The sequence below is a fragment of the Canis lupus genome, chromosome 7 (assembly GCF_011100685.1).
Source record: "Canis lupus familiaris isolate Mischka breed German Shepherd chromosome 7, alternate assembly UU_Cfam_GSD_1.0, whole genome shotgun sequence".
In the NCBI taxonomy this organism is placed as follows: Eukaryota; Metazoa; Chordata; class Mammalia; order Carnivora; family Canidae; genus Canis; species Canis lupus.
Genome location: NC_049228.1, coordinates 24266552 through 24286718, shown reverse-complemented (window position 1 = coordinate 24286718; position 20167 = coordinate 24266552). Strand labels below are relative to the sequence as shown.

Genomic DNA, 20167 nt, shown 5'->3' with positions numbered 1-20167 from the left:
TATTCTAAATCATCTGAGCCCAATGTTTATGTAACACTTCTTAACTGACACTGGACTACATTGACTGCAGAAACTGCTGGGAGTTGGCTCCAGGCTATCCCCTGCAGAATGATACTGTGCCGCAGCACCGCCAGTGCCTACAGCCCTGTTCTCTCTCTACGGAGACTACCCTGTTGCTAGTACCCAGACACTCACAGCTAGTTTAATAAGAATAAGGCAATTAACTAAAAGGAACAGGTGTATTCATCTCCTAAAGGCCAAATATTTGGGCCTGAAGAGGTGTTGGACAAGGACAGGAATGCCATCAGGAACTTCAGCAACCGTTTTCCTAATCAGGCCTCTGCCATCTTGCCAGGTCATGCTTACCTGCTGCTGCTTCTCCCTCTGAAAATAAGTTTTCTTGCTTCCAAGTGCACAACCATCTCAAGTTCACGTTTTCTCTTCAAGTCACCAGCAGAGATGGACTAACGTACCCTTGTACCCTTAGTCCAGTTCCAAAGTCTCCCAAAAACCAAATTGGCTAATACTGGATGAGGTCACTGCTGCAAGCCTTTCAACACACAGCACAGTGGGTGATATTATAATTCAAGCCGAACTCCAGAGCAGTTCTCTGAAGTGGAGGCAAAGTGCAGAGAATCCCAATTTGCATTTTGTTCTGGGAGTTCATGGAACCTAAGTGAAATCCAAGAGATTAGTCAGCTCTCTTAGAATTCCACATGTATTCAGAACATTAACCAGAGATTGTAGGACTACAGTTTGTGGTCCAAACCCAGACCACAGACCTCTGTTGTTTGGCCCATGTGGTATTTTGTTTAATTTTTTTTAGTAATCTCTACACCAATATGGGGCTCAAACTCACTATCTCAAGATCAAGAGTCACATACTCCGGCCCATGTGGTATTTTAAAAAATGAGAAATTTTACATAAAAAGTAAAACAGCAAAAATATTCAAAAAATATCTACTGAATTTGGTAGTTAGAAGTCATGAGTGCTCTTGAGCGCGTGGGTGGCTCAGTTGGCTAGGTGCCTGCCTTAGGCTCAGGTCCTGATCCCAGAGTCCTGGAATCCAGTCCCACGTCACACTCTCTGCTGAGCAGGGAGTCTGTTTCTCCCTCTCCCTCTGTCCCACCCCCTGGCTCATGCTCATTCTCTCTCTCTGAAATAGTCTTAAAAAAAAGTCATGGGTGTTCTCGACAAGAAGAGTAAATGAAATTCACTGTTCACTACTGATTAAAGGCCAATACAGTGAAGTTACATGTTAAATTGTAGATTTAACTTTTCAGTGGAATGGATAACTCCAAAGGTTATATACGGCTTATTACCTTGGTAGGACATTAGCCAGTTTGTATCTAACTCTGCAACCTTACACTAACATTCTATTATCAATTGAACTTGAGGTGCCTGGGTGGTTCAGTTGGTTGGGCATTTGACTCTTGGTTTTGGCTCAGGTCATGACCTCAGGTCATTGATCTCAGGGATCAAACCCCGTATCAGGCTCCATGCTGAGTGTGGAGTCTGCTTCAGATTCTCTCCCTCTGTGCCTCGCCCCACCCACTACTCTCTCAAATAAATTATTATTTTTAATAAATTCTTTAAAAAAGTAAAAATAAATTGTCTCTAAGGATCCATTATGCAAAGGCGCTTTGATAACAGTTTTAACATATGACTGGTTCCCTCATTAACTGCACTGAATATTTGTCACATGTTCCTTTTATGTTTGCATGGGATTCTAGATTTCACCTTTTTGAAATTCTATTGTAACAAAACTTTTGATTACTGACTACTGGAGACAGAACAAAATCTTTTAAAAGTTTACCTGCATGGTAAATTTGCAAGAATTTCAGGCTTTAGCACAGGCTCACCAAATAGGAATTATTTAAATAACAAAAATAAAATGCAGACCACCAGGTCTATTAAATTAATTCAAGCAAATTTACTGACTGCCTACTATACCCATCTCTGCTCAAAGTGCTAGAAGTGAGGTGAACAAACAGATCCCGCCTCTGTAAAGCTTAAACTCTAGCACAGAATTTTTCTCAACCTCAGAGAAAACTACTGACATATTGGGCCAAAGGGTTCTTTCTTGCAGGGGCTGTCCTGCATATTATAGGATACTTAGTCACATCCCTGGTCTCTCTCCACTACATATTAGTAGAATTTCCCCAGTTGTGACAACCAAGAATTTCTCCAGACATTGCCAAATGTCTGAGGGGGAGGGAGTACCCAAAATGTCCACAACTGCTCCCCAATGGAGAATGACTGTTGCAGTATGGAAGACTAATAAATTGCAGGTAGTAATAAGTACTGTGAAGATAAAAACAGGGTAAGAGGGTTGAGAGAAATGGTGAGTGATGGGGAGGAGATTGGTAAGGATGGTTTTTAATATGTGAACTTGGCTAGCCTACACTCTCCAGTGATTCAGCCAAATACTAAGTGTTGCTATGTAAATCTTCTGCACATAGTAATTAAAGCTCTTAATCAGTTAGCTTTGAGTAAGGGAGATTATCTGGGATAATCTGGGTGGGCCTAATTGAATCTGGTGGAAGGCTTTAATGCAGGGCTGAGATTTCCTTGAGAGAAGACTGGAGTTCTTCCCTCTCTGACTTCTGTGGATGAAAGTTTCAACCTGTTCTCATGGGGCCCAGCCTGCCTATAATCCATTCTTGCTTGTCTGGCCTACAGATTTTGGACTTGCTTAGCCAGTTCCCACAATTGTGTAAATTAGCTCCTTGGAATAAGTATCTGCTACTGATTCTGCTTCTCTGATTGAAACCTAACTAATACAGCCAGGAAGAGCAGCCCTACGGTTTACTTAGAGGCCTGAGTAAAGTGAAGAAATGATCTATGTGAGGGAATGGAGAAAAAGCATCCTATAGAGAAAAATACAGAGTAGACTTTGAGGTGAGTGCAAACTCCGTGGATTCAAGAACAACATGCATGCTTAAACCAGGGAGACGGGGGAGCTGTGAGATGAGACGTAATACAAAGGTGAGATAAGATCATGCAGTATATGCTAGGTCATGTTAATAAGTTTGCACTTACTCTAAGCCTAACAGCAAACTATTGAGAGGTTGTTAACCAAAGGAATATGATTTGAAAAGATTACTCTGGCTGCTTTTTGGAAAACTAACTGTAAAGGCACAGTCATCAGTTATGAGCCTAAAAATCCAGATAAAACAATTATGGCTTGGTGTTCAGTAGTAGAAATGGAGGTTGTGAAAAGTGATTATGATTATCCACGTATTCTGTGCATAAGGCCAGTAAGTCTTGCTGCAGGATAGGAAGCAGAACCTGAGATTGAAGACTTAAGCATGACTCACTGGCCTGAGCAAATAGGAGCAGGAGGTAACCATTCACAGAGCTGTAGAATAACTGTAGAAACTGATTTGGGGTGCGAAGATGATTGGGAGGAGATTGTTATTGTTGTTGTTAAGATAAGCTAAATTTGATGTACTTCTCAGACATCCAAGCAGAGACAGAATGTGGAGCTCAAGGAGAGGTGTTGCTGAAGACACCGATTTAGGACTCACTGGATAACAGATGGTATTTAAAATCTTCTAACTTTACTTAAAAATCAAACTACCCTATTACCCAGCAATTGCACTACTAGATATTTACCCAAAAGATACAAAAATGCTGATTTGAAGGGACACCTGCACCCCAATGTCTATAGCAACAATGTCCACAATAGCCAAATTGTGGAAAGAACCCAGATGTCTGTTGACAGATGAATGGATAAAGATGTGTGTGTGTGTGTATTTATTAGCCATCAAAAGAATGAAATCTTGCCATTTGCAACAATGTGGATGGAATTAGAGTATATTACACTAAGCCACATAAGTCAGAGAAAGACAAACACCATAATAATTTCACTCATATGTAGAATTTAAGAAACAACATGAACACAGGGGAAGGGAAAGAAAAATAAAGTAACAGAGAGGGAGGGCAGCTCGGCTGGCTCAGTGGTTTGGCGCCACCCTCAGCCCAGGGTCTGATACTGGAGACCCGAGATCGAGTCCCACGTTGCACTCCCTGCATGGAGCCTGCTTCTCCCTCTGCCTGGGTCTCTGCCTCTTTCTCTTTGTGTGTCTCTCATGAATAAATAAAATCTTAAAAAAAGAGAGAGAGAGAGAGAGAGAGAGAGAGAGAGGAGAGGAGAGAGGAGAGGAGAGGAGGGAGAGAGGGAGAGGAGAGAGGAGAGAGGAGAGGGAGAGAGGGAGAGAGGGAGAGGAGAGGGAGAGAGGGAGAGAGGGAGAGAGGGAGAGAGGGAGAGAGGGAGAGAGGGAGAGAGGGAGAGAGGGAGAGAGGGAGAGAGGGAGAGAGGGAGAGAGGGAGAGAGGGAGAGAGGGAGAGAGAGAGAGAGAGAGAGAGAGAGAGAGAGATCCCTGGGTGGCGCAGCGGTTTAGCGCCTGCCTCTGGCCCAGGGCACGATCCTGGAGACCCGGGATCGAATCCCACATCAGGCTCCCGGTGCATGGAGCCTGCTTCTCCCTCTGCCTGTGTCTCTGCCTCTCTCTCTCTCTCGCTCTGTGTGACTATCATAAATAAATAAAAATTAAAAAAAAATTTTTTTTAAATAAATAAATAAAAATAAAATAAAATAAAATAAAAAAGAGAGAGGAAAGCAAACCATAAGAGACTCTTAACTATAGAGAATAAACCAAGGGTTACTGGAGGAGATAAGATGGCTAACGGGCATTACGAGGGCACTTGTTGAGATGAGCCCTGGGTGTTATACGTAACTGATGAATCACTAAATTTTACTCCTGAAACTAGTACTATGCTAAATGTTAATGAACTTGAATTTAAAAGAAAAAAAAAAGACGAGTAATAAAATAAATCACCTAACTTTAGACTACCTGGTGGTAGAGGGAGTTGCCCCACGTCCATCGTCAAGCAAATTAGAAAACCACTGCCTAAAAAAAGAAAAGAAAACCACTGCCTTACGTCAAGCTTTCACGCAGTGCAATGGCTTATTTGTTCCTATTTAAGTGCAAATAATCCCAGGCTTTTAGCTGGACACTTTTTTAAAAACAGGAAGTTATTATAAAGCAAAACGCACGTATCTTCGGAGTTCATTCCATCAATTTTGACAACGGTGATGTTTGAGCTTAACATTTCACCTTCTCAGGAAAACGGCCTCCTGGACGTACTTAAATAGAACTCCTAGCTAAGTATTCCATACAAAAAAATTGCACTTAAGTTTACAGTTGCATGAAATTTCTACAAAGTGAACACACCTGTAACCAACATCCAAATCAAGAAACAGGACTTTATCTGAACCTCAAAGCCTCCTGATGGCGGTCATTGTCCTCCCCATCCAAGGGAAGACCAGCCTGATTTTAAACACCCTAATGACTTTTGCTGGCCTTAGCCTTCGTTTAAATAAAACCAAACGACAGGAGCGCTTCTGGCTCCTTCCCCTAAGGTCACGTCCGAGTCGCAAGCTTACTAAGCAGCCCTGGTGGGTCCACTTCCCTGGCGCACTCCAGTCCTCCACCGCGCAGTGGTCAGCCCGCACCCTTCAGGCAGCTTTCACCCTCCTCACCTCGCTGACTCTAGTCGCTACCTTGGGCCATATGTACAGCGGGGTGAGGGCGGACTGGTTTTCCAGAGGTCACTAGGTGTTCACAATCGTGTTGCCGACGTTTTGCGGCGGCCAAAGGCTAGAATTATCTGAAAAAGAGGATGATGATGTAATCCCAGGAAAACTCAGCCTACGTTTTCTCTGGTTAACAGGCTCAGTTAAATCCAATTCAAGCCTGAGTCACAGAATGTTCGCTGAAGGGGACGAAGGTACCAGAGCAGCAACCCAGTCAACGGGGAAAGGCGGCGCCCCACTGCGGCCGGGCACCGCGAGAGCCGGGGTCAGCCGCCGCAACCCCAGGCGGCTCCACTGGGCCCTGTCACGTGGCCAGCGCAACCCCCACCCCTTCCCGTGGCGCTCCGTGATGACGCAAACATATCGTAGACGCTAAACCGTGGTGACCTCTCGAGGGCGTCGGACCCCACGGAACACCGAACTGTTCCCTTCAGGACACTAACTGTCAGTCTTTTCCGTTTTAACATAAAAAGGCTGCCTCTTCTCCCCCCTGGGGTCCGTTTCTCGCAAACGCTCATAAACTAGCTTTAGACAAGATGGCAGCCCTCCAGGGGACGAAACCAGCCGACTCTAACCAACTTCCGGTTTGGACCCCAAAAACCAGTACGTTATTTCCGGGGTTGGGTTAAGGCGCGTCATGACAGCGGTTCTGAGCTGCGACTGCGCAGCGGGGACACGCGAGGTCAAAGTAGAACACGTACAGTTTCCCGGGCGGGGAGGAAGAGGCGTTACTGTTCTCGAGCTGCTGGTTTGCTCGCGAGAGTTGAGCGTTGCTAGGAGGCTCGGCGGGAGGGGCGGGGCCAGGGTCGGCGGGGCGGGGCTGGGCGGGGCTAGGCGAGGCGGGCGGCGCGCGCGCGGAGTGAGGGGTTGGGGGGGGTGCGCCGGCGACGGACTCGCGAAGGTTCCAGAGGCGCCGCGTGCGGGAGGCGGGCCGGGTCTCGCGCCGGGTCGGGTGTGCGCGCAGGCTTGGGGCGCTGCGAGCCGTGCGGGTGGGGCCTGCGTCCGGGCGAGTGCGTTCCGTGCGGTGTTTCCTGTTCCCTCCCCTGCGCGGCTGCAGCTCGGGCCTTGCCTGATCAGCCCGACCATGGCTTCAGCTTTGGAAGAGGTAAGGGTCTGGCTTCATCTTCCTCACGCGGCCGTGCGGGGCTTCGAGCGCCGGCGCTCGCGCCCGTCCCCCGCCCCGCGTACCTAGCGGAGGAGCCGGCGGCCGCCTCCCTGGCTCCTTCCTGCGTCGTCGGCTCCCCGACCTCTGCCTCGGCCGACCCGCCGCCCACCTGCAGCGGCCCCTGCCGGCTTCCGGCCTCCGGCCTCCGCTGAAGTGGTGCCCCCGGGGAGCGGGGCGGGCTGGTCACCTTCACGTTCCCCTCAGGCCCCGCCGCTCCCGCCGGCCGAGCCCGAGGACGCGAGGCTGCTTTACGTAAACGCTGGCGGCAGAAACCGAGGTGCACTCCGCCGGGTGAGGCTGCCGGCGCTCGGCTTCCAGTCGCGTTTTCTCAGCGCGCTTTAGTGGCTGTGTGCCTCGGGGCGAGTTGTGCGCTTCTCGGCCCCACAGCAGTGTCCATTTCCGAGTTAGAAAGGCCAGGCACTACTATTAAATGTTGAAAACCCTGCCTGGCAAACTGTAGCGTGCTATGTGGGCTTTAAAACTAAGTAAATTGGACGGTTAAGTGTTACTAGCGGTGGGAAATAGCCATTTTCTCTTGTAAGCTCTGTGAAGTCTGAACAGGAACGGTTTAACTTTTTTTTGAAGACTTAGTTCGCGCACTTTCAAAATGGGAATAAACCGTACTTGCATTGCCCTTTTCCTGGCCCAAGGTGGTTCTCCATACATGATACTGCTGAGTGTTAACTAGATTTGTTCTCTGGAAATCTTTCCCTCAATATGAACAAGTTTGAGAAATCTCATACCTGACTTGGAAGTCCTTAGAATCTGCTGTAGATGAAGAAAATGCGTGTGTGCGTGGGTACGTATTATACTGGATCCCTTGCCCCGGGTCTATGTTCTGTCACAGATAGGCCTTGGCTGCCCGAGTGCCCTGGGGAAACCACCTCTGCAGTGGCTTTACGGGCACACTTTATGGATAGCTCCGTATTAGCCCTCTTCAAAATCAGGGATTTTTCCTCAGTTGAGGTAGTTAAAAATACACTCAGGTTTCTGGGGTTGTTTTTGTTTGATATAAAATTCACTGTTCAATCATTTTAAAGTGTGTTGTCCATTGCTGTTTAGTACATTCAGTGTTGCACAGCTGTCACTTCTTTATAATTCCACAACATTCACGTCATCACCAAGAGAAACCTATTAAGCGTATTAGGCCATCCCTTACGATTGTCCCTCCACAACCACTAATTGCTTTGTCTCTGTGGATTTGCCTATTGTGGACATTTCATATAAATGGAATCTTACGGTATGTGGCCTTTTGCTTTTTGGCTTTTTTCACTTAACATAATCTCTAGCTCCTCCGTGGTGTGGCGGGTTTTCCTTTTTTATGGCTGAATAATATTCCATTATATGGATATGCCACATTTTGTTTCTTCTTTATCGGTTGATGGACATTTGGATGATTTTTGGCCATTGTGAACTGTGCTGCTGTGAATATTGTGTACAGCTTTTTATGTGGACGTGTTTCCAATTCTGTGAGGTGTGTATCTAAGAGTGGAATTGCAGGAGCTCGTGAATTCTTTTTTTCAAAGTGGCTGTACCACATTACCACAAACTGTATGAAGGCATCAGTTTCCACCTACCCTTGTAAGACTTGTTATGGGGGGGGGGGGGGATTTTTGTTGATATTGGCCACCCTGGGGGTGGGAAGTGGCATCCTATTGTGATTTTGATGCACATTTCCTAAATGATTAAAGATGTTGAGCATCTTTTTTCATGTGCTTGATGTGATGGCTGTATTCAAACTCCTTTGCTTATTTTGAGACCCTTTGGTTTTAATGCTTCTTGTTGAAGAAATCGGAAATAGATAAGATAAAGCTTGAATATGTTTATGGGTGGCGGTAAAAGGAATGTGTGATTTTGCATAAGGAACACGAATGCTGAGGTAAATTAGATGAGAAACTGCTGTATCTATGTCATAAGTATGTGTGCAGAAAAAGTACCAAAGGGATCAATGTTACTGGTTTCAGGTCTGCAAATAACAGAACTGAGGAATTAAAAATAGGCCTGTTGGAAAGTCGCCTCAGAATTAGAGTGGCTCCCTTTTTTTTATAGTATGTGAGTCAAAACTGGCTGTAAAGAGGGCCTGAGAATCCCTAATTCTCAGAGTTAAGTCTGCTAGAAAAAAGGGTATCTATCCAGTCAAAAAAATAAAACATCTTGTTTAGACTTGATATATTTTCTATTTTGTTGTTGTTATTACCTGAATCCTTACTTGGGAACAAATACACTGATTTTACATTTCAAAATTTTTATCATATTGGTGTTAGAATCCATGTGAATTTTTTAGATCACCATAATGAAATATTGCTTCGAACAAAAGCATCTTGGATCTGTGCTTAAAAAGATGAAATTGCAGTATTGTCTTAGTAATATGAGTTTTTGGGGGGAGGCGAGTAGATAAATAAGGACAGGAGAACTGCCACAGTTGGACTTTTTATTTACCATCCTAGTAGTTAACGGTAAGTGAAGTGAGAGCATCAGAGTTAAATGAGATGATAAAAGACTAAGGGGTAGAAAGCATTTGTTTTTCTCTTCATTTTGTAAGACTTAGAAAACAAAGACTTTAAAACTCTACTTGGACATTATACTGAGTTATCAAGCATTTAAAGTTTTTGTTTTGTTTTGTTTTGTTTTTTTAATTCATTAGAGGCAGAGACACAGGCAGAGGGAGAAGCAGGCTCCATGCAAGGAGCCCGACGCCGGACTCGATCCTGGGACTCCAGGATCACGCCCTGGGCCGAAGGCAGGCACTAAACTGCTGAGCCACCCAGGGATCCCTGCATTTAAAGACTTTTATATTGCATTTTTAAAATATGATTTCAGGCTAAAGTGTACAAGGTCAGATTGCTATTAAGCCAGAATGTAGTTATTTTAAGAAAAATGAAATCCTTGTTTGCAAGGATCTTTTGCATTTGTAGTATATCAGAGGATAATTGGGGAAAAGGTTTTAAGCTGATTAATTATCAAAGAGTGTCTTCAACTATAGAACTTCATAAAATATTGGCCCTCTCTCTAGAAAGTAGAAATAAACACTGGTAGGCGATGTATTGGCACGCAGAGAAAAGAACAGGTGGTTTTTCAGTGATCCAGGAGTGTGTCGCAGTTTGGATATTTTGCCTAGGTACTTCTCCTCTATGGGGCAACTAAGACCCAGACTTTTGACTACATTAACCAGGAGATTCAGAACAAGACCTTTTCTTTTCTTTTTTTAAGATTTTATGTATTCACGAGAGATGTAGAAAAGCAGAGACATGGGCAGAGGGAGAAGCAGGCTCCCTCTGGGGAGCCTGATGCGGGACTCAATCCCAGGACCCCAGGACCACGACCTGAGCTAAAGGCAGATGTTCACCCACTGAGCCACCCAGACGTCCCAAGATTTTTTCTTAAAAGCATCATAATGTCTTTATTTTTTTATTTCTTAAAAATAGAAAATTTTTAATGTCTAGTAGTTGGGGTAAGAACCAGTCACAGAAAGTAGACTACCTCACTCAGTAAAGTTGCTGTAGCATTTCACCATGTTCATTGTGTATTCACTTATCTTTTTTAAGATTTTTAAAATTCCTAATACGATGACTAAACATGTTTTAAGGAAATACATAAATATAACATTGCTTCATTCAACTTTTATGAATCACAGTATCTTGTAAATAAAATGTTCCAAAACAAAGGCAGATAACAGCTACCAAACTGGGAAATATAGGTTTGATTCATTATTGTTACTTTAAGTTTTCGGAAGCTTTAGTTATTTACAGCTCAATAGGCTGGAGAAAAGAATCTCAGGTTGCAGCCCAACCCTAGAAAATTTCAATGAATCTCTCAATTCTTGGCTTTTCAGTAAGCTGAAATGACTAGTAGGCACAATATCCAGCTATTATTATATTTGTCATAGCTAACTTACCTTCTATTTTAACACAGCTACAGAAAGATCTAGAAGAGGTGAAGGTGCTTCTGGAAAAGGCCAATAGAAAAAGAGTACGTGATGCCCTTACAGTTGAAAAATCCAAGATCGAGACAGAAATCAAGAACAAGATGCAACAGAAATCACAGAGAAAAGCAGAACTTCTTGACAATGAGAAGCCAGCCGCTGTGGTTGCTCCCATTACAACAGGATATACAGTAAAAATCAGTAATTACGGTATGACTCACTACCCTACATCCAGCTCTTTCTGCCTTCCAGCAACTTATTTCTCAGTAGTAACCCACTAAATTAGACCCACTAATTTTTAAAATAGTCTGTTTTTGGTGGTTTGAAAGACAAGACCCATTTTATTAAGATCTCTGGAAGAGATGAAAAGGGAAAGAACAGATTTAAAAGCTGTCAGCAAGAGCAAGATGATATATATAGTGAGTGGCAATGAGAATGAACCTATTCTGAAATATGTTCAGCATTTAAGGAACACAGTTGTTTTGTTTTAATCCTGTTTTGCATTTTATTTTGCTAAACAATGAGCAGTATTATCTAAAGAAAGGAATGTAGGTAAATTCAAGAAACAGTTTTGAGTGCCTGATCTATGTCACTCTTGTGCTTGGGCCTGTAGATGCACAATAGTGACCAAGACCCAATCCTTGCTTGTGGTGTGATTAGGACACAGACATACAACTAACACCATAACATGTAAATGATACCATTTTCCCTCAGATCATTTTGGGATAGTCATTTTTCTTTGTGCTCGCAATGTCTAGGACAAATATTACTTAATATTTGCTCAAATGAAACAAAGGTTGTGAAGTTTTGTGGGAATACAGCTGATGTAATCTGAAGGAGGTAGGGAATGGAGACTTAGAAGAGACATTTGAGGTTGAAGGTTGAATTTGGCAAGTGTAAGAAAAGGAAGGGGATTGTGTGAGCAGAGAACACGCATAGAGCCATGAGAGGCAGCATGTATTTTCCATATTGTCATAATGGAAAACTGTGCTGTGCTTAAGAGCTGTAGTATAGTATAGTGAGGTATGCTTTGTACTTGACTATAAGAAACTGGTTTAAGCTTATAGGATTACGGCATATACCCAGCAACCTTGATTTGCGTTAAGGGAGAAACTTCTCAATGTGGAACTCAATGTGGAAGATGGATCAAATGAATGGGAAGAAACTAGATGTAGGTCTTCAGAAACCCTTTAGAATGTCTTTTGATTAACACTACATTTCTATTCTATAGGACTAAGCAAGGGACAGTCAAGGATATATATATACACACACACACAACCTATATATATACAATAAATTTGTAAACGTTTTTATGTGAAGTTTGTATTTTTTTGTTGACAGAATTCATCTAATACACACAACCTATATATACATAATAAATTTGTAAACATTTTTATGTGAAGTTTTATTTTTTTGTTGACAGAATTCATGTAGGTTAGAGACTAATATGAATAGTTTGATAATATATACTGAAATGGCATTTAGTAGGTATATTGGTAGGTTAGTCAAATTAGATTTGGATGAATCGGACCTATATTTTACTGTGTCAGGGAAGGGAATTGAAAAAGCTATGATTGCCTTTGAACTGTTTAGAGAAACAAATGATTATGAAATTAGGTAATACTAATATTTAGCCATTAGTTTAATAGAGAATTATGGATCCTTAGGTACAGGACAAAATTTCCACAAAAAGAAACTGCTTTTTAAATTTGAGTATAGGTGACCCACAATGAGACATTAGTTTCGGGTGTACAGCATAGTGATTCAGCACCTCTCTGTTAATGTTGTGCTCACAAGTGTAACTACCCATTTGTCACTGTACAATGCTATTATAGTGTCATCTATATTATGCTGTGCCTTATATTCTCCCCAATTTATTCATCCCATAACTAGAAGCCTGTATCTCCTACACCCCTTTACCACTGTGCCTATTTCTTCCCCTTAACCCAGGCAACCATTGGTTTGTTCTCAGTACTTAGGGATTTATTTTTGATTTTGCTTGGTTTTTCAGATTCAACATATAAATGAAATCATACAGTATTTGACTTAGCATAATACTCTCTAGAGCCATCCATGTTGTGAATAGCAAAATCTCCTTTTTTATGGCTGAGTAGTAGTAATTCCATTGTCCTATGTACCACATCTTTATCCATTCATCTGTTTACAGACACTTAGGTCGCTTCCCTCTTTTGGCTATTGTAAATAATGTTGCAGTAAACATAGGGGTGCATGTATCTTTTTTTTTTTTTTTCATGTATCTTTTCTTTTTTTTTTTTTTTTTAAATTTTTATTTATTTATGATAGTCAGAGAGAGAGAGAGAGAGAGAGGCAGAGACACAGGCAGAGGGAGAAGCAGGCTCCATGCACCGGGAGCCCGACGTGGGATTCGATCCCGGGTCTCCAGGATCGTGCCCTGGGCCAAAGGCAGGCGCCAAACCCCGCTGCGCCACCCAGGGATCCCTCATGTATCTTTTCAAAGTAGTGTTTTTGTTTTCCACAAGTAAATACCCCATAGTAAATTTACTGAATCATAATGGTATTCCTATTTTGAATTAACTGATTAAGCTCCATAACTGTTTTCTACTTTGGCTGTACCAATTTATATTCCCACAGTGTACAAGGGTTCCTTTTTCTCCATATCCACACTCACATTTGTTATTTCATGATTTTTTTTTTCTTTTAAATTCTAGACATTCTGACCAGATGTAAGGTAACATCTCATTGTAGTTTTGATTGGTATTTCCTATGATTAGTGATGTTGTACATCTTTTCATGTGTCTTGGCTAACTGTATGTCCTTTGGGAAAACATTTATTCAGGTCCTCTGCCCATATTTTAATTGGATTGTTTGAGGGGTTTTGGTGTTGAATTATATGCAAGTTCTTTATTTTATATATTAACCCCTAATCAGATTACTTGCAGATATCTTATCCCATTCAGTAGGTGGCCTTTTCATTTCATTGATAGTTCTTTTATATACAAAAGCTATTTATTTTAGTGTGGACATAACTGTTTTTGCTTTTGTTTTGTGCCTCAAGAGCCACATCTAGAAAAATGTTGCTCTGGCCAATGCCAAAGCCACTATTGTCCGTGTTCTCTTCTAGAAGCTTAGGGTTTCATGTCTCACATTTTGGTCCTTGTCTATTTTAAGTTTATTTTTGTGTGTGGTGGTAGAAAAATGAACTATTCTTAAAGAATGTGTTAAATGATCATATTCCTTATTCTAATGAATTAAAAAAGGGGGAGCTCTGTGTTTAAAAAAACCTGGATTTTAGAAGTTCTGCCACTAGCTAGATGCCTAATTTTGGGTAGATTTTGTAGCTTTGTTACAAGCTCAATTTCTCCATCTAGAAAATTTCTTATATTTTTAATATTTCCCATGTTTCTAATACTAGAATTTAGTTTCCAACAGTTTTAGGAGCCATATGCATTTGCTGTTCTAGAGATAGTTACTGACTTTATTCATGTCCCTTTTTTGTTATTACTAGGATGGGATCAGTCAGATAAATTTGTGAAAATCTACATTACTTTAACTGGAGTTCATCAGGTCCCCACCGAGAATGTGCAGGTGCATTTCACAGAGAGGTGAGTTCTCACAAATGGGAAGTATAATGATCATTAAGTCAGAGATTGCCTTATTACTCCTTTTCTTGTCAGTTTCTAAAACTGTTTAAATTTAGAATTCTCCTTTCCACCTACTTTGAAGAGGTTAATATCACCAAGGATGGACAAATGCACATCCTAAAATAAAACTTATGGCTTTTTTCCACAAGAGCTATAGAGCACCTCTCATATAACCAGAAAGATCATGTATTCACTATTGTATTGTAGGTCATTTGATCTTTTGGTAAAGAATCTAAATGGGAAGAGTTACTCCATGATTGTGAACAATCTCTTAAAACCCATCTCTGTGGAAGGCAGTTCAAAAAAGGTAAGTTTGCTTTTATTTTATTGTGAAACCTCATTAAATTGAACCAGGTTAATTTAGAATTGAGAAAAACTAGAATTTTTCTGTAATGGATCAGCAACTACAGCCTGATGGCTATGTTATTGGAACAGGCCCCCCTATTCTCTTGTTTGTGTGTTCTCTGGCGCTGATTATGTTATAATGGCATAATTAAGTAGCTGCGCCAGAAGCCTAAAATATTAACTATCTGGCCCTTTGTCAACTCTTGCCTCTAGAATAGATCATTATAAGAATATTGCATTTAAATCAGGAGGGGAAAAAAATAAATCAGGAGGGGAATAAGCTTCTAAATTGATTAAGAGTGAGCTTGAATATTAATGTCAAAAAAATAAAAAGAATTTTAATGTCAGTTTTGCCACTTACTAGTTGTGACTTTCTGGCAGCTCAATCATTCTGTGCCTCAGTTTCCTCATTTGTACAATGGGAATAATTTATTTTACAAAGCTGAAATTATATACTGAAATGAAATACATATAAAATGGTTAAATTAATGGTAGCTATTATTAGAAGCACCATACCTAAATTTTTGATACATAAAAAGACTTAATTAAGCTAAGTTAGGCTAAGGACTTAGCCTAACTAGAATTAGTAAAATCTATAAAAATAAATAGCCTTTTAAACTACTACACTTTTCACTAATTCAGATAATCTCTTTTCTATTTAAGTTAAATAAGGTTTAATGCAGCTGGCACATAAATGTGCCATTCTGCCATCTGTGTTTACATAATTATGTAGCAGCTTAAAGGCAGTATTAGAATATAATTTATTAATTAGCTTGTGTCTCCGTGCTTCCTCCTTCATCCATTAATCTCATAGTTGAATAAATACTCAAAAGAATCCTGGGAATTACATGGATTGTTGTTGAAACAGTTGAAATTATATGATTTTGCTTTGTGCCTATCTCTGATCCCTCTTACTCTATCACTCTCCTTCAATCACCAAAATCCCACCACACACACTCTTTTTTTTTTTTTATCAGACCCACCAAAATCATCCTGTTTTATAGCCTATCTTGCTGTGCCCTTCTGGATCTTGGGTCACAGCTCAGATTTCACCTCACAGAGGCCTTTCCTAATGAAGTTCTTCCCTCAAACCCCATTAACACCTTCTTTGTCTTGGTTTTTGTCTTAACATAATAGTAACTTGATTGAGTAAATGTTTTCCAAATAACCATGTTTATCGCCACATGCTGTAAGTTGTACTTGTTTTCTTCCAGGTCAAGACAGATACAGTTCTTATCTTATGTAGAAAGAAAGCAGAAAACACACGGTGGGACTACCTGACTCAGGTTGAAAAAGAATGCAAAGAGAAAGAGTGAGTTTACTTTCATTTCTTTAAGAATTTTAATGTATTCTTTGCTGGGATTGTAGATTTTTAACACTTTGCCATTGTGGATAAGAGTTGTATGTGATTTGACCATTTACCTCTTAATGTTCTCTGAGTAACCCAAGCATCTTACATCTTTCTGTCCACTTATCTAAGGAGGGCACATGTCCAGGAAGTTGCTTTTTACAGTGGACTTAGTTTTGATTGGGTCTTTTGTATTGGTTCTTAACCCTGGGCTTTTAAGAGAGGGATCATGTGTGAGCAGATTTGGGGGGGCGGGGAATGCGGCGCAGCCAAGGGAGAGAGAATCTTAAAGGGCTCCACACCCAGTACAGAGCCTGACACAGGGCTCTCCATCTCTCGACTCTGAGATGATGACCTGAGCTGAAACCAAGAGTCAGACACATAACCAAATAAGCCATCCAGGAGCCCGGCCAGTTGTGCTTCTATGTAGCTTGTGTGTCCATTCCCAGAGGTTCCATTTCATTAGTCCCAGATACCTAGATACACTTTTTGAATTCCACAAAAGTTTCTCATATGTAATTAGTTTCACTCTCACTGGCATAGAGTAAAAAAGACTATTTTTATCCTACTTAATGGCTATTCTAAAAAGTGTTTATTTAAAGATACTTCCATTCTAGGTCAACCTGTTCCTCTGCTTGAATGTACTGCAGCGGTGATGTCCTACATTAACTTGTTTCTTTCACTCCTCCCCTGTAGCCTGGTGCACTTGGTTGGCTAGGGTTAGGAACTATATGTATCTGAATTGACTTAAATCTAGAACAAATTGCCTGTGTACAGGACCATGTTTTTCTCTTGTTGCATCCTCAGTACCTAGTTATGCGAGCTGGCCCTTAACGAGAGAAGTGAAAAATGTAAAGTTAATTAGTCCTTCCTGGACATAGAGCCAGAGGCACTAATTATATTAAGTACCATATCATATCAGTAAATGGGATCATTTAGATAGATATCTATCTCCATTACTGATTGTTTTCTTTTTCTTACAGAAAGCCCTCCTATGACACTGAAACAGATCCCAGTGAGGGATTGATGAATGTGCTAAAGAAAATTTATGAAGATGGAGATGATGATATGAAGCGAACCATTAATAAAGCCTGGGTGGAATCAAGAGAGAAGCAAGCCAAAGGAGACACAGAATTTTAAGACTTTAAAAGTCATTTTGGGAACTGTGATGTGGAAATATTGATGTTTCCAATGAGGAAATGTTGGTGAGCTGCACAGATAAATCTGACAGATAACTACTTACATAGCCTTCTTCTAAGTAAAGGCAGTGAACTCTCCCATTTCCTCCTGGAGGATTTATTTAAATAAAATATGCTTATTAAAACACTTCCTCCAAAGATGGTTTCCTTAGTAATCTGGGCATTTGTTCAAAAAAGGATAATATTGTATTCTTGTGTGAAATGTAAAAAAAAGCAAGTCTTGCCTAATGATAATGCCACATTGTGTGTATTTTTGTTCTGCTAAGAGGTAGAAAAGTTATTGTTTGCCTATAAGTTCTTGATAATCAGCTCCCACCAATGTAAGAATAAGTAAAAATAAAACCTGAATTTTTGCATAAAATGAGAATTTGTATCTGTGTTTCAAGATTGCAATAGTTTTTTCTCTGAGCAGCTTTATATACCACACATTAACCATGCCCTACTAAACCAATCAGACGTTTTCCTCTAGATTTAAATGTTCAGAAATAAAACTAAATCTAAAAATAAAAATCCATCTATTCTATGTTCAGTAGTTGATTAGGTTTTGTTCAATGGAATAGTTCTGTCCAGGAGTATGTTAAGAAAGGCTTTTAAGGGCAGCCGGGGTAGCTCAGCGGTTTAGCGCCACCTTCGGCCCAGGGCCTGATGCTGGAGACCCAGGATCGAATCCCACGTCGGGCTCCCTACATGGAGCCTGCTTCTCCTTTTGCCTGTGTCTCTGCCTCTCTGTGTCTCTCATGAATAAATGAATAAAGTCTTAAAAAAAAAAAAAAAGGCTTTTAAAAGGGAGGATTTTAGAGTTTACTCCAAAAAATCAGAAGATGCCTTGTGATCTTCATTACTACATTGTATTTGCCAATACAATTAGATAAAAAGAAAGCAATTAAACACATCTAACTACAATTAAGAGAATTTGGTAAAAGCAGTAGGGTTTTAAATTAACACATAGGTAACTTTTAGAATATAGTAACAGTAACAGCATTTCAAAACTGCAAGAGAGCTGAGCATTTGACATAACAGCCAAACAGATCAAAGTTCTCAATGTCAAAATGAAGCCTTATGAATACTTAAGACACACGGACAGAGCTCCAAGACTATACTATGTGATTTCAAATCTAGAAGTCAAAGCTAAATCTGGACGATTTTAACTACATAATGTTCACATGGCAAAGACTCCACAGTAGTACCCAAAACAGGACATACTGAGGATTCCCAAACCAGCTTCATAGAAAAAGCAATATAAATGACTTCAATATATGCAAAAGATCCTCACCTTGTTCAGAAGACAAAAACACTTTTACTGGAAAAATTCCCAAAAGTTTAATCTGTTGAGAGTATGGGGAAATACCTAATATGGGAATGGAATAAAGGTGAAGGTTAAAACTGTTGTTAATACCCACCAGAATTATATTTGCATTTATCCTTTGACAATTCTACTTCTAGCCTCTTACCTCACAGCTAACACTGGCAAAAATTTGGAATGATAAATGAAAAAAATTGGAATACCCAAATGTTAACAGGACTAGCTGAATAAACCTATCTACATAGGAGGTCCTTACAGTCACAAGAAGAAATGACTTTCTAGATACTGATAAAGATTGATCACCAGGATATAGGAAAAGCAAGTACAGAAAATTGTTTATGGTAAACTTACCCTAGTGTCTAAAAGGGTGAGATGTGTGAATACACAGACATACAAGTACTTCAAAAACTAGAATAACCCAAAAACAAAAAAAAGGGGGGGTAACATAGGGGAAAGAATGAGGTGGGATGAGAATGGTACTTGTGAGTGCACTTTTGTCTAGTTTCAACTTTAGAACCATTTTAAATTTAACATTTAAAAGCTAAATAAAAAGTAATCCTCACATTTGGAAACCTAACATAGCAAGTGAGATGGGACACCCACAGAAGTCTTAACACTACGATCAATTAGTGAAATCAGTTTACGTTGAAGCAATTTATATGTATTACATGATAAAGGTAATGAACAAGTCATTAGGAGCTTATACTTGGACAAGTACAGAATCAATATAAATTTACCATTATTTTTTAAAATGCACATTTCTTAGCAACACCCACCAGAAGGGCAAGAACAATTCAGAATTCAGTAGCAAACAGCAGTACCCTTAGTGCTCATATGTGGTCTCTAAACGTCCCTACTAAAAGGATCAGGGATTCTTGAAAAAATGTCTGAAAATAACAAAGGTAAGCCTGCATTACATTATGACAAAAAATGAGGAAATACCAAATATCGTTCATCAAGTCAACAAGATACAGGACCCACCAATGGGAGGACAACCAGAAAGGTGCCTTCTGATGTGACTGGAAGTAGTACACAGCTCACTTGTGAAAATGCATTCCTAAAAATTGAGCCTGAATCTAGTTGTCTCTGTAACTAGGTTTTAGGGATGGAGCAATAAAGGACACGTGAATAGCCAAATGTTGACCCTTCTACAGGACAAATGACCTGGCTCCTCCAACAAATGAGTGACCTGAAAACGTTAGAATGAGCCACCAAGTAAGGTCGATGGATCATACTGGGATCCCCGATTCAAACAATGGAAAATGAAAACAAATGAAAAGCAGGTGTCCTACCATTGATAACGCCAGAAATCAACACATGTGGTCTTCTAGTTATGATCTGATGGGTTACTAGTCGGGATATTAGCTAGAGCATTCCAGCTCGTAAGCTATAACATAAACTTGGGAAACATGAATCCAAAGTTTGTGATCATTCTCTCACAGCTTCACCTCCACCAAAATTCCAGACTCTGCTCTGCAGCGGCACACCAGACTTCTCCACTGGGAAGACAGGCATCTCAAACAGCACGAATGAAACCTCAGCCCAACCCACCTGCCCCTTTTCCTCCAAACCAATTCTTTTCTTCCTGTGTTTCCTATCTTGGGGTTGCCTTCTACCATCCATTCAATCCCCCTTACCAGGAATCCACAGGCCCCTTTAC

The 20167-nt window shown here is 40.8% G+C and overlaps 1 protein-coding gene and 1 long non-coding RNA gene across 17 annotated transcripts in view; one reads left to right on the top strand and one right to left on the bottom strand.

Moving 5' to 3' along the window:
• The window catches only part of LOC102152829, a 29249-nt gene extending 22440 nt beyond the window's left edge, over positions 1-6809 (bottom strand). For 2 of the 13 annotated variants that reach the window (XR_005362055.1, XR_005362060.1), the window contains exons 1-2: positions 5549-5928; positions 367-672 (exon numbers count right to left, since the gene is read on the bottom strand). This is a non-coding gene — a long non-coding RNA (uncharacterized LOC102152829). Of the gene's footprint in view, positions 1-366; positions 673-5548; positions 5938-5989; positions 6009-6045; positions 6203-6303; positions 6323-6790 lie in introns of those variants that run through there. The other 11 variants (XR_005362057.1, XR_005362058.1, XR_005362061.1 and 8 more) reach the window with 9 other exon arrangements.
• On the top strand, positions 6043-17568 carry CACYBP (calcyclin binding protein). Of its 4 annotated transcripts, none has more exons than XM_038542461.1 (6): positions 6043-6205; positions 10680-10899; positions 14177-14273; positions 14520-14619; positions 15872-15969; positions 16989-17568. In XM_038542461.1, exons 2-6 carry the CDS (start codon positions 10794-10796, stop codon positions 17143-17145), a joined length of 558 nt encoding a protein of 185 aa, XP_038398389.1. In that variant the 5' UTR covers positions 6043-6205; positions 10680-10793; the 3' UTR covers positions 17146-17568. The 4 variants fall into 4 exon arrangements, with proteins under 4 accessions (XP_038398389.1, XP_038398387.1, XP_038398390.1 ...); XM_038542459.1 differs by lacking the exon at positions 6043-6205 and adding an exon at positions 6511-6707; XM_038542462.1 differs by lacking the exon at positions 6043-6205 and adding an exon at positions 6910-7058.
• Positions 17569-20167: the final 2599 nt, after the last annotated feature.